Below are 15,969 nucleotides of genomic sequence, written 5' to 3'. Positions count from 1 at the left end.
AGAAGGAGACCCATTATTCAAAATCTTGAGGCCCTTAAAATTTTGAGGCTCTAGGCCTTTGCCTAGATCCACAAACCAATTGGGCCGGCTCTGCACATCCGACTCCCCAAGCCAACTTTGACTCTCGGTCCGCTCCCTCTAGATCGACCCGGGGATTCGGTCGAAACTATCGTGGGTCTTCTCGTGGAAGTCGTGGCCGTGGGGGCTCCATGAATCAAGGTTCCCGTCAGTTTGCTTGGGCGTCCACTCAAAACACTGTTTACGGTCATTGCAACAGATGCGGTATTGGTCACATTCCATCACAATGTCCGAATCACACCGGACCCTCTCGCGGTTCTCCTCAGGCGAATTATGCTCACTCAGAAGCGGACTCATACACCACTTGGAATCTGGACACTGGAGCTAATTCCCATGGCACTCCTGACTTGGCTAGTATGGACAACTCGGACATCTACACCATTCGTCTACCTTCTTTCCGACCGGTTTCTAAGGTGGCCTTCACTGCTTTTCGAGCTCCATCTACGTCTCATTTGTGTCTAATTTGTGTCAGTGGACTTGGGTATTTTTACCATCTCTATTCAAAATTAATTTAAATTTATGCCGTAAGAATTAAACAGGGAAATCATGATCGAAAAATTTAACACCAGGATACGTAAATCGATATCAACAAAAAATATATATTCCAAATCCATGGATCAAACTTTTATCAACTTGAAACAATACGATTTGCGGAATACGAATTGAAAGTTAGGAAAATCGGTGATAAGTATTGTTACTTTATAGTGGTGAACTATTAGGTAAGACTTAAGAGGAAATTACCATATTGACCTCAATGATTAATACGTTTGGAGACATGCCTCATGACAACAATAAACATAACATATGGAGTTTTGGGGACCTTGGTTAAAATTTCAAAGGTGACAACTATATTATTTAATTTAATATTTATATACTTTATTTTTTTTCATTTTCTCATTTATAAAAAAAAAACTGTAAGTTCCGTAATATTATTTTTATTTTTACCATTTTGTGTTGCTATAAAAGAATTATTTTTTTGGGTAAAGACTATAAAAGAATTATTAAGTTCTATGTTTTTGGTATTTTGTTAGTAACTTTAAGTTTTAAAAAATTATTAAGTTCAATGTTTTTGGTATTTTGTTAGCAATTTAAAGTTTTCCTATTCATAAATAGTTTACTATTCAAGGGTTAGGATATAATAGAAAGTTTATTTCACTATCCATTTAGTTAATCAAGTGCTAATTAAATGATGAAAATTGAAGAGAAGAAAAAAGAGGCGCGTGAGTTTGTTTAGGGGCAATTCTAGTCAATCCAAAACAATAGTTTCTCTCTCCTCCAATTCCCACTATTTTTTAAACGTTAATAACTCTTTCATACGACATTATTTTTTTATAAACATTGCACCAAAAAACGAGTGTTTTTTTTATCTTTAAAACGAGTATACTATTGCTATATTTTCGAATTTTTTTTTGAAAACCCAGTTGCGTAAAACGTAATGGAAAAAAACCTAAAAAATGACATTTTTCTAAAACGCATTGCACCAAAAACACAAAGAAATGTCTTATTTGTAAAACGCAATGGCCAGAAAACACAAAGAAATGTCTTATTTCTAAAACGCAATAGCCTAAAAACACAAAAAAAAGTGTACTTTCTAAAACGCAATGGACTGAAAACACATAAAAATGTGTTTTACCTAAAACGCAATGCACAAAAAACATAAAGAAATATCTTATTTCTAAAACGCAATGGCCAGAAAACACTTAAAATATCTGTTTCCTAAAACGCAATGGACTGATAACACATAAAAATGTGTTTTACCTAAAACGCAATGCATCAAAAACACAAACAAATGTCTTATTCCTAAAACGCAATGGCTATAAAACACTGAAAATGTCTGTTTCCTGAAACGCAATAGACTGAAAACACATAAAAAAGTGTTATACCTAAAACGCAATGCACCAAAAACACAAAGAAATGTCTTGTTTATAAAACGCAATGGCCAGAAAACACTTAAAAATGTTTCGTTCTAAAACGCAATTGCCTAAAAAAACAAAAGAAAACGTTCTATGTAAAACGCAATGAACTGAAAACACCTAAAAATGTGTTTTTACCTAAAACGCAATAACCAAAAACACTTCAAAAATGTGTTTTTCTAAAATGCAATGGCCAGAAAACACATAAAAATGTCTTAGTTCTAAAACGCAATGGCCTAAAAACACCAAAGAAAGTGTTCTCTCTAAAACGCATTGAACCAGGACAATAGTTTTGTCTGTGCTGTGAATTGTCTGAACCAGTGCAGCTCAACCCCAGCCAGGGGCTCTGCCCCTTGGACCCCGCCAGGGGCTACCGCCCCTGGGACCCTGCTACCAGGGGCTGCCGCCCCGGACCCCCGCCAAGATCGTAAAACGCAATGAATAAATCAAAAACCCAGATCGTGAAAATGAAATTAAAGAATTTCTTACATGGATCGAAACCGATTTCTTTAACGATTGACGAAATTTGAAACACTTATCAGCAATTGAATCGAACGGATCGAATAAAGGATTGGATTGACTAAAATACCCTTTCTCTTTATTTTAAATTTTGCCACATGTCATAATTTTATTGCTTTCTATTCTTCCTAGCCAAAATAAACTTTCTATTTGATCACCACCCTATTATTCAATTGGTTTTATTCTATTATTATTATTATTGTATATAAAAATGTAATCCTTGATACATCATGTCTTTATTTAGTAAATAAAACTTCAGTAAAAAAATTGATCAACTACAAATACAATAAAAATATTTTTACAACTTAATTACAAATTTTTTAATCAACAAACCCAAAAAAAAGTACACGTTTCTTAGTGTTATAACTTTAAAAAACAAAAATTAAGAAATCCCTGCACGCCATCAATATTTACAATAAAATCAACTTTGACGCAATTGTAACGCTATTTAAGCAATTCGCATAGTATTAGCAAAGTAAAAAACGTTTTCTAAATTTTTAAGAAGATTGTTTAATTTAATTAGCTACATACGTACTTTTTTCATTGATCAACAACGCTAGCGATGCTTGTACTTTTTCATTAAGACCATGTTTAGTGAAGATGTCAAAGTCTTCACGTCACTGCTTCACCTGCAGCAAAGGCAACGCAAAACCATTACAAGCCAAGCATAAGACAGTGTGAGAGACGGGGTCTACCCCCAACCAACCAATGTAGTACAATTTTTTTGTTTATTTAATTTAGCTCTTAGCTAAATCCTTATACCCTTGTAAAGGATTAATTTAGTTACTTCAACTGCTTAAACATTCACAATCGATTATCTACTCTATCTCTAAAATTACACTAAAAATCAATACTTTTTTCTTATCCTTTTTTAAATAAATATTTTTTTTTACTTTTATAATTACCTTTTGAGTAAAGTATAGTTTCAGTACCTAAGGTTAACACCCGTTCGCAGGTTCAGTCCCTATTTCAAAAAATTCAACACTTCAGTTCCTTACGTTGTCAATTTGATTAAACCCCTGAGACAAACTTCTGTCAATCAACTGTTAGTTGAATTGGGCATTTATGTTCTTTTACCTAGAAAACGAAGGGTATTATCGTAATTTTGTATTTTAGAAACCTTTATAACAATTATAATCCCTCTAAAAGCCCCCATTTGCACCTTTCAATCCTTTGTTCTTCTCCGGAAACTGAAACACCAATTTCAGCAAATCAACGTACCGGTCATTATGAGTCTATTTAGAGTTCAACTTCCTTAAGTAAAGTTAACATAATCTCAAAACCAATTTATACTTATTATACAAAGATAAATCAATAAATAAAATCAAAGCAGACTCCATAATCCTAACTGATAGTAGGTGCAATATCACAAATATGAACAGAATGACACGAATTACTGATGGAAGACATGAGTTTCTATGGCTTTGTAACGGTGAAGTAACGGCAGTTTGCCCCAGGGGTTTAATTGAATCAAATTGACAATAAAGTGTTGAATTTTTTTAAATAGAGACTGAACTTGCGAGCTGGTGTTAACCTCAGGGACTGAAACTATACTTTACTCTTACCCTTTCTTTCTCCTCTCCACTCACAGTCACTTTGAAAAAGTATTAAAATTAAAATATTATAGAGGGTGAACAATTTACTAATACATTTTATCTCTCCTCCGCTCATGACCATTCTACAAATATATAGAATACACTCACATAAATATAACATATGATTGATTGTGAATGCTCTTAAAGGAGTCACATGACACTAGCTATTGAACTTTCTATTATTCTACTACACTCAAAAACAGCCTAAACTGTAGTAATCAGTTTTTGTCATAACTTATTATAGAAATAAGCTTTTAACCGGCTGGCTTCCTGCGTATCTAACCATGAAATAAATACCACAACGGCACAACAGTCAGATCAGTTCAAGATCAAAATCATTAGCTATTTTCCATATCACACCCCTAGTTTTTGAGTATTACTTGTGGATCTCACCCTCGCCACGTGTCGAGCAACGCCCCCAGCCCAAGCCCCTCCACACCTCATATAGTCTAAAGGCTATTTGGTACTTTCTTAGGCCGCAGGGTGTGGAGGGCGCCGCCCCTGCCACATCACCTCCGGTAGCGCCATCCCTCTGCCACCATCCATACCCTTCATTTTAATGGGGGGCGCCATCGTTCCAGCGCCACCATGGTAATGAGGAAAAAAAGATGTTCAGTTGGGGCCCACATCAATTAATCCAATAAACTTTTTTTTTTTAATTTTGTTTAAATAGGAGGCTTCACCCCACACCCTACAAGTTAAAGGGGCCTAATAAAGCTCCTTGGCTGACGTGAATCCTATGTGACGCTAACGTGTCCTGATAAAGCCCTTAGAGGTCCCATCTCACACCCTCTAGCCTTAATGATTACACTAAGAGGCTATATTCAATTCACTTAAAAGACACACTTTAATGTTTTATAGAGAAGATAAGTTTAAAAAATATTATGACCGATTCAAATACCTATTATCCCCTCTATAAATAAGCAACATCTTTAAGCTTAGGGTAGTTGTACCCTAGGCTTTGGGTGGTTTTCAAAAAAAAATGAGAATTTTACTTTTCAACCCAATTCTTTCTATTTGTTGCAAATTTAACTTACAAAATTCATTTTGTTCACCTTAAAGCCAAAATTTTTCTTCTTTTATAATTTAACCTCACAATTTTTCTACTTTTCATCTTTCGCAAATTTTTGATTTACGTTTCGTACTAAATTTTACGAGTTACCACGGAGCAACGTGCTTACGTGGTTCCACGTTTTTACGTTTTGTTCATAATTTTGCGAGTTAAAACGGTACAACGTCCATGTGTAGTTCATGGTTTTTACGTGTATTGTGGGTCATTGATCAACTTAGTTATTAAGATTAAAACACCATAAAGAAGCAACATATTTATGCGTATATGTGTTGTAATCTTGGCTTTGTGGGTTTTCAAAGAAAAAAATGGTTATGTATATGGTTGTTTAACCTTGGCTTTGGGGGGTTTTTCAAAAAAAAAAAAAATTGATTTTTTTACTTTTAACCTAAAACTTTATATCTTTTGCAATCTATCCTCACAACTTTTTTTACTTTCAACTTTGGTCTTTTATAGTTTTCATTTTCCGTAAATTTTTCGCTTTATGCTTCGTTCTAAATTTTGTGACTTAACATATCGCAACGTGCATCTTTGGTTTAACGTTTTTACGTTTCGTTTTAAATTTTACGAGTTAACATGACTCAGCGTGCGTGTGTGGGTGAACGTTTATACATCGTCTATGTTTTCCCTGTTTGACAGGTTCAACATAACGTGCGGGTCCTAAATCAACTTAATTATAACTAAAGAATCCCCGCCGCATTGCGGCGGGTCGTAATTCTAGTTAAAACCAATTTGTAATCATCAATCATCAAATCATCAATCAAATATTAATAAAAGAGTTCACTTAATGCCACATGGCATCTAATTCTAAAAAAACTCTCAAAAATGCCACATGGCATTTTCTCCATTAATTCATTAATATTAATGATATTATTAATTAATTAATAGTTAATTCTAATTTCTAATTCAAAAATATATAAATTATCTATAATTTTAAAACCTTTGATTTTATTACTTCTTAAAATGGATAAGCATAATTCTACATGAGATTTTCTCCACCAATTCATTAATATTAATGATATTATTAATCAATATCTAATTCTAATTTATGATTAAAAATATATAAATTATAGCATAATTCTACATGACATTTTCTCCACCAATTCATTAATATTAATGATATTATTAATCAATATCTAATTCTAATTTATGATTAAAAATATATAAATTATCTATAATTTTAAAACCTATGATTTTATTATTTCTTAAAATGGATACACATATGGTTTAGTTTACGTTATCTATTTTGCGTAAATCAAGTTTGAGAAAAAAATAATTGCTATTATCTAAGAAACATCGTGTTACGCTATTAAAATGTTATTTTTTATAGTGTTACGTTATTAACATGTTATTTTTTAATTATATTCATCAATATTTCATATCAACACCACAAAAAATATGTAAAATAATAATTTTCGGGTTTGAGTTTATATATTAGAATTAATGTAGTTAAGTTCAACTAAATCTTTTGTGATGAATTTATACTAATTAATTCAAACAAAAATTAATTAATTAATAATATTATTAATGAATTGAAAGAAAGAATATTATATGACATTAACTGTAATTTTTTATTAGAATTAGATATACCATTAACTATCACAATCCATCTCCATCACCACTATTTTCAGCCACCAAGTCTCTCTCAATTAATATTTAAGAGTCTTCTCATTATCATGCCAAAATTTTAAAGAAACCTTTATGTGTTCATCGGTTTTTTCTACTTCGTCTCATTCCCCAAGATAAGGATGAGATTTAAGAATTTTCTTCACATTCTTTATGTAACGTATCATAACATAATATAGAAATTTAATTGTTATATAAATATATATATTTTGTGTATATCTAATTATTATTACTAAAGCAACAAATAAATATAAAGTATTTACTTAAACGCGTCATTTATAATGAGTAATGTTATATTGTCTTTAACTTGGTTATGGATAGTTCATGTTAGGGTAATATGTGTTTATATCAAAACTTATTTTTAACGTGCAATATCAAGAATAATTCAAATTTTGTAATTATTTTGTTCTTCGAATACAACCAATCTTATCACTCAACCCGTGTAAGACACGAGACTATAAACTAGTATATAATATCAGTAGATCTTTTTTGAATCATTCCGTCAAATCATTTGATCGATGTATGTAATGGCATTAACCCATTTACATAATTAACTAATTAAGTTACATGTATTATGTTCGAGTTACTCACGTAAATGTATAAATGTTAAAATTGATTATAAACTGCATAAGTCGAAATTAATGTTTTTTTTTTCATTTTAATTAAACGGGCGAACATAAACACACGTTTTGTTCGTTCATTTATGTTCGTGAACGTCCGTTTATGTTCATTCATATATGTTTGTTTATTTTTGTTATTTATCTTTGTTTAAATTTTTAAAAAATACATAAGCAGTTATATTTATATAAAGAGAAGAGTAAATTACAAGTTTTGTCCTTTATGTTTGTCCCAAATTTCAGACGTTGTCCTTTACCTTTTAAATTGATGAGTTTTGTCCTTAACGTTTCAAAATCCTGCACGTTATGTCCTTTAAGGTAAACCCAGTTAATTTTTCTTTTTTTGTTAAATCTGATCATGTGCCTTGCACATGAGGGCATTGTTGTCATTTCATCTCATTAGGGATCATTGTGTAAAAAAACTTGTCTTCAGGGACTATTGTGTAAGTATAAAAAGATATTTATTCTAAATATATATATATAAAAACAAAACCTGCCTTCTCTCTCCCTAACCCACCTCCACACCGTCACTCTCTCTTCTCTCCCCCTCTCTCACCTGCCGCCACCTCCCACCACCACCACCATCCCGGCGATCTGCTCCTCCGTCTTCTCCGGCGACATCAGCGTCTCCTCCGTCTTCTTCGGCAACATCAGCCTCTCCTCCGTCTTCTCCGGCGACATCAGCCTCTCCTTCGTCTTCTCTGGCGACATCAGCCTCTCCTCCGTCTTCTCCGGCGACATCAACGTCTCCTTCGTCTTCTCCGGCGACATCACCTTCGCTCTGCTCCTCCGTCTTCTCCGGCGATCTACTCCTCAATTCAACGGTAAATCGCTCTAATCTCTTTGATCTATCAAGTGTTGATCCTATCTATTTTCTCATCAAGTTGAGCGGTTGTGGATGAGGTGGTGAGTTTATGGTGGTGGTTGCTGATTTGGGTGGTTTGCAGGTTCTTGGGGTTAGAGTTCCAGTGAGGGTGGTGGGTTTAATGGTGTTTGTTGCTGGTTTGGGTTGTTGCAGGTTGGGGTTAGGGTTCTAGTGGGGGTGGTGATGGTGGAGACGGTGGTGGGTGAAGGAGAGAGAGACTGAGAATCGATGGTGGTGGGTGGGTTGTGTGGGTGGTTTTGGTGTAGGTACAACTGTGGTAATGGTGGGGTTGCACTATTGAAGCGGTGGAGGTGGGTTATGCGGGATGGTGGTGGTGGTTGGAGGTGGCGGCAGGTGAGAGAGAGAAGGCAAAGGATTGGAGGGGTTTTGACAAGGGTGTTTGGTGGAGGGTGGTGATGATGTCGGTGAAGGGTGGAGGGTGGTGGTGATGGTGGTCGTAGTGACGGTGGGGGTGGAGGGTGGTGGTGATGGTGACGGTGGAGGGTAGTGGAGATGGCGGTGAAGGATTCTGGTATGTTATATATAGAAAGATATATGGTATATATATATATACACTTATAATAATAATAATAATAATAATAATAATAATAATAAAATTATTTTGTTTTATTTTTTAATAATACTAAGTAAACAGGGTAAAAAGACTAAAATATCCCTGGGTGACCAGATTTAACAAAAAAACATTAACTGGGTTTGCCTTAAAGGACATAACGTGCATGATTTTGAAACGTTAAGGACAAAACTCATCAATTTTAAAGGTAAACGACATCGCCTGAAATTTGGGACAAACATAAAGGACAAAACTTGTAATTTGCTCTAAAGAGAATTTGGATTTTAATAATCTCACCTAGAGGTGGTTGGCTAATAATGATCCCACTCTCAAATATTGTCACTGACAGTCTCATCTTTTAAATATTTTTTCTTAGTAGATCTCTGTTAAAAAATTTAACACCGTCTCGGAAAAAAAAACTTAACGGAGTTAAGTTTTTTAACGAAAATCCAGTAACAAAAAAAAATATTCAAAAGGTGGGACTGCCAGTGACAATATTTGAAAGTCGGATCATTATTGGCCAACCACCTCTAGGTGTGATTATTAAAATCTAATTTCCCTTACATAAATATAAAAATTAAACGGGATTTCTAACTACTTATATCAAATTAAACGGGTTTATTCTCATTTGTGTTCATTACGTTTATTAAATTATATTCGTATAGGTTTGTTGGTTTATGTTCCTGAACTATTTGTTTAGTTCTTAAACGAGCGAACATGAACGAACATGAACAATAAAAGAACATGAGCAAAACATGAACATGCTCATTTTCTTAATAAAAGAACATGAACAAAAAAATATGTTTGATTATATGTTCGTGTTCATGTTTAGTTAAAGTTAAATGAACAAACACAAACATACTCACATTTGTATTCATTCGATTCGTTTACAGGCCTAAATAAAACCATTACAACATCAAAACATAACTCTAAATACATTCGTATTTATTCAATTCGTTTTCAAGCCTTTGACAAGGGATTTACCCTTCAATGGCCTTCAACTCAAATGTTGCAAGGGCCTCTCCACCAGTCCATGTAAGCCAAGGGCATGTTTCAAGAACTTGCATTGGAGATGGTCATACAACTAGTGGCAGAGCTTGACCAAAAGTTTCGAGGAGGCGTAAAGTGACGGGACCCAAATTTATCGTTATGTTTCGCTTCAAGTCGGGTCAAATAATAATAGTTCCAAATAAAACAAAGTGTATATTTACCAAACTACCCATCATTTATATACAAAGTTTATAAATATTTAGGATATACAATTTAGGAAAAATAATCGGGGGGACGATCCTATATAATTTTAAAATTTTTGGAAGAAAAATCGAAACTTATACACTTCTAACTGAAACATTGGGGTGGACGGGTGCACCCCAGGCATCCACTATACTTCGCCCATGCATACAACCGAACATATTCGCCATAGTGCCATACAAGAGAACGAGTTCACCAAAAAAGAGAACATGTCTAGTTGGAAACGAACAATTCCATAAACAAGACAACGTTCTAAAATTGTTGTTCTTTCCAAGTTACCTTTCTTGCAAAAAAACAAGTAAATAATTAAATTTCGATTTTGAAAACAATTATGTTCATTTCGCCTTACCTTCATTGCACAATCTATTACTAAAATCAACTAGTAAAAGATTTGTCCAAAATCTCATCCACCAAATTTCATTGGAGAAAAACACATCCATTATGACTCAAAGATTCAAAGAAAAACAAAAGTCATAATACTCAATTATTGAAACAATACACAAATCAAAACTTGGAAAAATTGTTGATACGAAAAAGAGAAATTGAACCATTATGGGAGGATACGAAGATACCATATTATGACATCCGCTAATGAACACTTACCATACAATCTTATTTAAACAAGGAAATCACGATCGAGAAATACGATATTTGGAGAGGTAAAACCATATCCAAGATTTCATCCATCAAATCCACTTTAAATCAAACACAAAAATCAATGGATCAAACTTAGATATGATTTACAAAAATACTAATGGAAATTTTGGAAAATTGATTGTAAGAAAAAGAGAAATTGAAATGGATCGGCTAAACCGGTGTGTGTTACACAAGGGACAAATGGTTAGATTATATAGGTGGTGAACCATTTAGGGAGGATAGGAGATTACCATATTAACCTTAGTGGATCAATAAAAGGGCTGAAGACATGACTCGTGACATCAATTAATAAACATTTTAGAATAAAACTTATAAGATATCTTATTCAAAAATATACGAGTTACCAAACTTTAAATTAATATGATTTCGTTAGGTACCCTCTACTGGATTACATGTCTTAAAATTTAGTATGTCCTAAGATTTAGCATGTGTATATATGTATTTGTAAGTGTAACATAAATAGATTGAGTTCAATATCATAGAAAGAGTAACAACTGATAGGAATGCGTAGTCAGGAAAATCAAATTTAGTATGCTTTATAACCGATCGCTAGCGTCCCACATATTAAACCAATCAAAACTTGTAGTTTTATTTATGTTTGGTTAAAAAAAACTTTCAACATTCAACTTGCTTCCAATACAATGATGTCTGAACAACGATATGATTATTCAATGTTGGATTATCTGTATGTATATAAAATGAAATAGACGGGGTCATATAAAACATAACAATATATGATTTTTGGGTCTCAAAACACAAGGCATAAGTCGGTATCTTAGAAAAAAGTTAAAAGTGTGAGATAGGGTGCTTTCAATAAATCCTTTCAACTCTAATAGGGTAAATCTTGTCTATAGGGATTGAAATGGAAGGAAATTAAGTAAAGATTTAACCATTTTTTCTTCTAAACTTTTCATCTGCCCTTGTGTTGACTGAGAGGGAAATTAGAGGGTTTTTAGTCTTCCATAATGATAAAATTATCTTTGTAATATATGCTTACGGATGACACGGTCATTCCTACTTTTTTGAAGACCTAAACGAACTATGAAGTAGAGGCCCTTTTGCAAATTATCATTTTCAGCATATTTTATTTAGTAACAAAACTCTTATCTTTAACCCGTGCTTGAGACCGACAATTATAACAAATATCAAATACTTATAAATGTATCAAATAACTAATATATATCACATTGCCTAAGCAAAAGAAAAAAAAATAGTGATTTAAAAGTCTTGTTACAACCGCACAACAATCTCGACGAACCGTTTAAGACGGTCGTAATTCAACCCAAACGTGAGATATGTGAAAAGTGGGGGTGGGAGATGCCTTAGATTTTTTAGGTTTTTTAATCGCAATGTTTAGTTTTTTTTTAGTTTGTAATTTAGATTTATTTAAATGAAATTTATCATTTTATTGTTTGATTGTTAATTTATAATTAAAAAAAAAAAGAGGTTGTGAGTGATGGAATTCCATCACAAGTGAGGGACATTTCTATTAAAATCCATCACTAGTGATGGAATAGTGTTTGATGACATGATGTAACTTGATTGGAAGTTGTGAGTGATGAGTGATGACTCCCCTACCCCTAAGACTAGAAGGTATGGTTTGGCTCATCCCTATGGGGATGAGCCTCCACGTAGGCGCCACATATGCGGCTAGCATGGGATGAGCCAAATTGAAGATGGAGGGGGATGGAGGATGGGGCCCCACCACATATTTTTTATTGTTTAATTCATTTTAATTGTTTAACTTTTATTTATTTAACTTTTTTTTATAAAAAGTATTCAACATTTAAATAAAAATACTACTAAAAGGAAGATAATAAAATCCATTACATAACATAAATAAAAATTACATAACCTAAAAAATAAAAAATTACGCTACCTAAAATTTGAAAAAAAAAGACTAGATTTAAAAATTTAAAACAAACACACTACTCGTCTTCGTCTTCGGCTCCGTCACCGTCCACCATGTTAACGTTGTTCCAAATATGTTCTACCAAATCTTGTTGAAGGTTTGCATGCGTGAAGTCGTTTGTTAGCGAGAACGAGTTTAAATCCTGTTGTGGGGGATCAACCGGGACAGTGTTCCCCCAAGCTGCATTCTCATCATACTCACAAATCGCCCGACCTATGTCTTCAATAATCATGTTATGGAGCAAAATGCAAGCGTACATACAAAGACGCAGCCTTTTTGGGGTGAACGCACGTGCCGGTTGTGCAACGATGGCCCATTTTTTTTGTAAGACACCAAAAGCACGTTCGATGTCTTTTCTTGCAGCTTCTTGACGCTTGGCAAATTTTTTCCGTTTTTCGTCCTCGGGATATGGAATAGTCTTCACAATTGTAGACCAAGACGGATATATCCCGTCAGCAAGATAATACCCACGTCTATACTCAACCCCAGAAACTGTAAAACGTGTGTCCGGTCCCGTTCCATTAACGACATCGGTAAAGATGGCCGATTGGTATAACACGTTGAGGTCGTTGAGTGAACCAGGGAGACCAAAGAAAGAATGCCATATCCACAAATCTTGTGATGCCACAGCTTCAAGTATCACGGTTGGATATCCGTGATCACCTCGCGTATATTGGCCGCGCCACGCAGTCGGGCAATTATGCCACCCCCAATGCATACAATCAATGCTACCAAGCATTCCCGGAAACCCGTGCCTTGCTTCATGAGCTTGGTACAACTGTTGAACATCATACGCGTTTGGTTTCCGCAAATATTTTTTGCTATACAGTTTCACCACATTATAGCAAAACCGATACAAACATTCCCGCGTAGTTCTTGCCGACATCTGTAAGTACTCGTCCAAAGCGTCGGCCACTGTCCCGTACGCCAGTTGTCGAATGGCCGCAGTACACTTTTGTAACGTTGTAAACCCTTCATAATTTCGAGCATCAGGACGTTGCGTGAAAAACGGGTCTAGCCCCGCCAAATCATTGGCAATCCTTGTGAATAAGCGGCGACTCATTCGGAACCTGCGTCTAAAAATGTCGGCGTTGTAAAGTGGCTCATCCGAAAAATAATCGTTCACCAATTTGTCGTGCGCTCCTGTCGTATATAATATATAAGTACGAGTTAAAAAAAATAAGGACAATGAAATTTTGTAATGAAAACCTTGGCGGTCTCTGTTAATGCGTATTCGTCTGGTAATAACATTTTCAGACGAGAATTCTTCCTCTTCCTCTTCCTCTTCGATTAAAATTTGTCCCGCCCGTAGTACAGCGTTTGCGAAAAACATCTCCTCTTCGTCATCCGAAGACGAGGGCCACCAAGGATTAGAAGCCATTGTGGGTAAAAAGATATTTTTTTTTTATAAAAGTAGGGAGAAATTGGTATAAAAGTGAGAGGGTTTTGGGTTGAAAGTGGGGAAATAATACTGAAAGTGGGTGAATTTATAGAAAAAAATGAATTTTTTTTTTTAATAAAAAGAGCCGTTCAACGGCTATTTTTTTGAAAGGTGGAGCGGCACACCCGGCGGTGGGTGGCCGTTTGTGACGGAAGCCGGGCCAGGGGGCGGTGTGGGGGTCCGGCGCCGGGCCAAGCCGGCCCCCATACCTTCCAGTCTAATACAATTAGTAGTGTCATACCTCTTTGTTAAATATCACGTCCTTCATTTGAATACAAAAAACAATGCACCGATTCATTCAAAAAAAATGTACATGCAATTTTCAAACCATTTCAGATTTAAAACTTTGCTTTTAAATTAGCAACTTATTGGTGGCTGTAAGTATGGTGCTAGCACCTTGCTAGAGTTTGGTGAATGAAATATTTTGTTGGCCGTTCAAAAAAAAAAAATAGCAACTTAATACACCTTCGCATCGCATCACGATCACATCGCACCAATTCATTAAAAAAAATGCACATGCAATTCTCAAATCGTTTCAAATTCAAAACGTTACTTCGGATAGCTTCAACCGTTATCATGCTGTTTCTGATCTTTCTTCCCATCCGTCTTCAACCGCCATCACGCCGTTTCTTTCCTTCTACCCTTCTGTGTTCAACCGTCGTTTCATTATCAACGGCATGAGTTCACACGTACATTAGGAAAGGAGTGACGATGTGATGGTGATGGCGTTTGGTGATTTTCCGGCAAACCATCGCATCGTTTCGTCAACGAATCCTTCAATATATATACATACATTTTCAATTAGATTATGGTAACTGTTTACATCCGATTAAGGAAGACGAAAAGCACAGTGGGCGATTATCGCAAATCGAAGAATATTACAACACCACCGGCTCACCATTTCCGTCCACGATTTCCCCGGACGCCTTCTTCTTTCATGACGTAGGCCATGCAACAACTGTTGAGTCGTTGACATTGTTGTCACCTCAAAATCAATATATCAAACAATAGATTGCGTCCGATTTAAACATGGAAATCACGATCGAAAAAGATCTCCTCTACCAGATCTATCAAGAAAAGCATATCAATGGATCGATCAACACAAAGCAACGATTTAAATGATATGATTTGGAGAAGAATACGAATCAAAAGTAAGGAAAATTGGGCATCAAAAGTATCGTTGCTTAATACAAGTGATAAGCCTTTAGGTAAGACTTAAAAAGACGAAATTACCATATAGACTAGAAAAAGTCTGAAAACATGACTCATGACATCCATAAACATTAATATTGAGTTTTGGGGACCTTGGCTAAAATTTCAAAGGTGACAGCTGCTTCATTAAATCTTTATACACTTAAATTTATATATTAAAGATAGAGATTAAATAATTTAACTTAACCATAGGTCATAACTTGACCAATCTTAACTCCTAATCTTCAACTTTGAGTGTTTCTATTTACAAATCTACTTATCTAGTCCCATGTTATTTTTAAGTCTTTCTTCTCCCACCCTTCACTTCCATCGACTAAAAAAATGCCTTTCAAAAAAAAAAAAAAAAAAAAGAAAAATCCCGATATTAAACAATATCTATTTATTAGTTTTATGTTGAATAATCAAACATTACACAAACACTGTTACAAATTACAACTCACACACATGTATATTAATTTCTAAAAAAAACATTTTTTAACCAACCCGACCCGACCCGACCCGACCCGAACCCGTTCCAACCCGAACCCGTTTTGACCCGAACCAAAACAACCCTTTTTTTTAATTGACCCGTCTCGACCCGAACCCGTTTCAACCCGGACCCGTTTCGACCCATGACCCGATCCGACCCGATCCGACCCGTTTG

General features: G+C 34.8%; 1 protein-coding gene across 1 annotated transcript; it reads right to left on the bottom strand.

Moving 5' to 3' along the window:
- Positions 1-12,619: 12,619 nt before the first annotated feature.
- Positions 12,620-14,130, bottom strand: LOC110888661 (putative nuclease HARBI1). The gene is made up of 2 exons (XM_022136177.2): positions 13,883-14,130; positions 12,620-13,816 (listed from the first exon to the last, which is right to left on the bottom strand). Exons 1-2 carry the CDS (start codon positions 14,052-14,054, stop codon positions 12,690-12,692), a joined length of 1,299 nt encoding a protein of 432 aa, XP_021991869.1. The 5' UTR covers positions 14,055-14,130; the 3' UTR covers positions 12,620-12,689.
- Positions 14,131-15,969: the final 1,839 nt, after the last annotated feature.

This window comes from Helianthus annuus, chromosome 11, assembly GCF_002127325.2.
Source record: "Helianthus annuus cultivar XRQ/B chromosome 11, HanXRQr2.0-SUNRISE, whole genome shotgun sequence".
In the NCBI taxonomy this organism is placed as follows: domain Eukaryota; kingdom Viridiplantae; phylum Streptophyta; class Magnoliopsida; order Asterales; family Asteraceae; genus Helianthus; species Helianthus annuus.
This window is presented reverse-complemented; position numbering and strand designations above follow the sequence as displayed.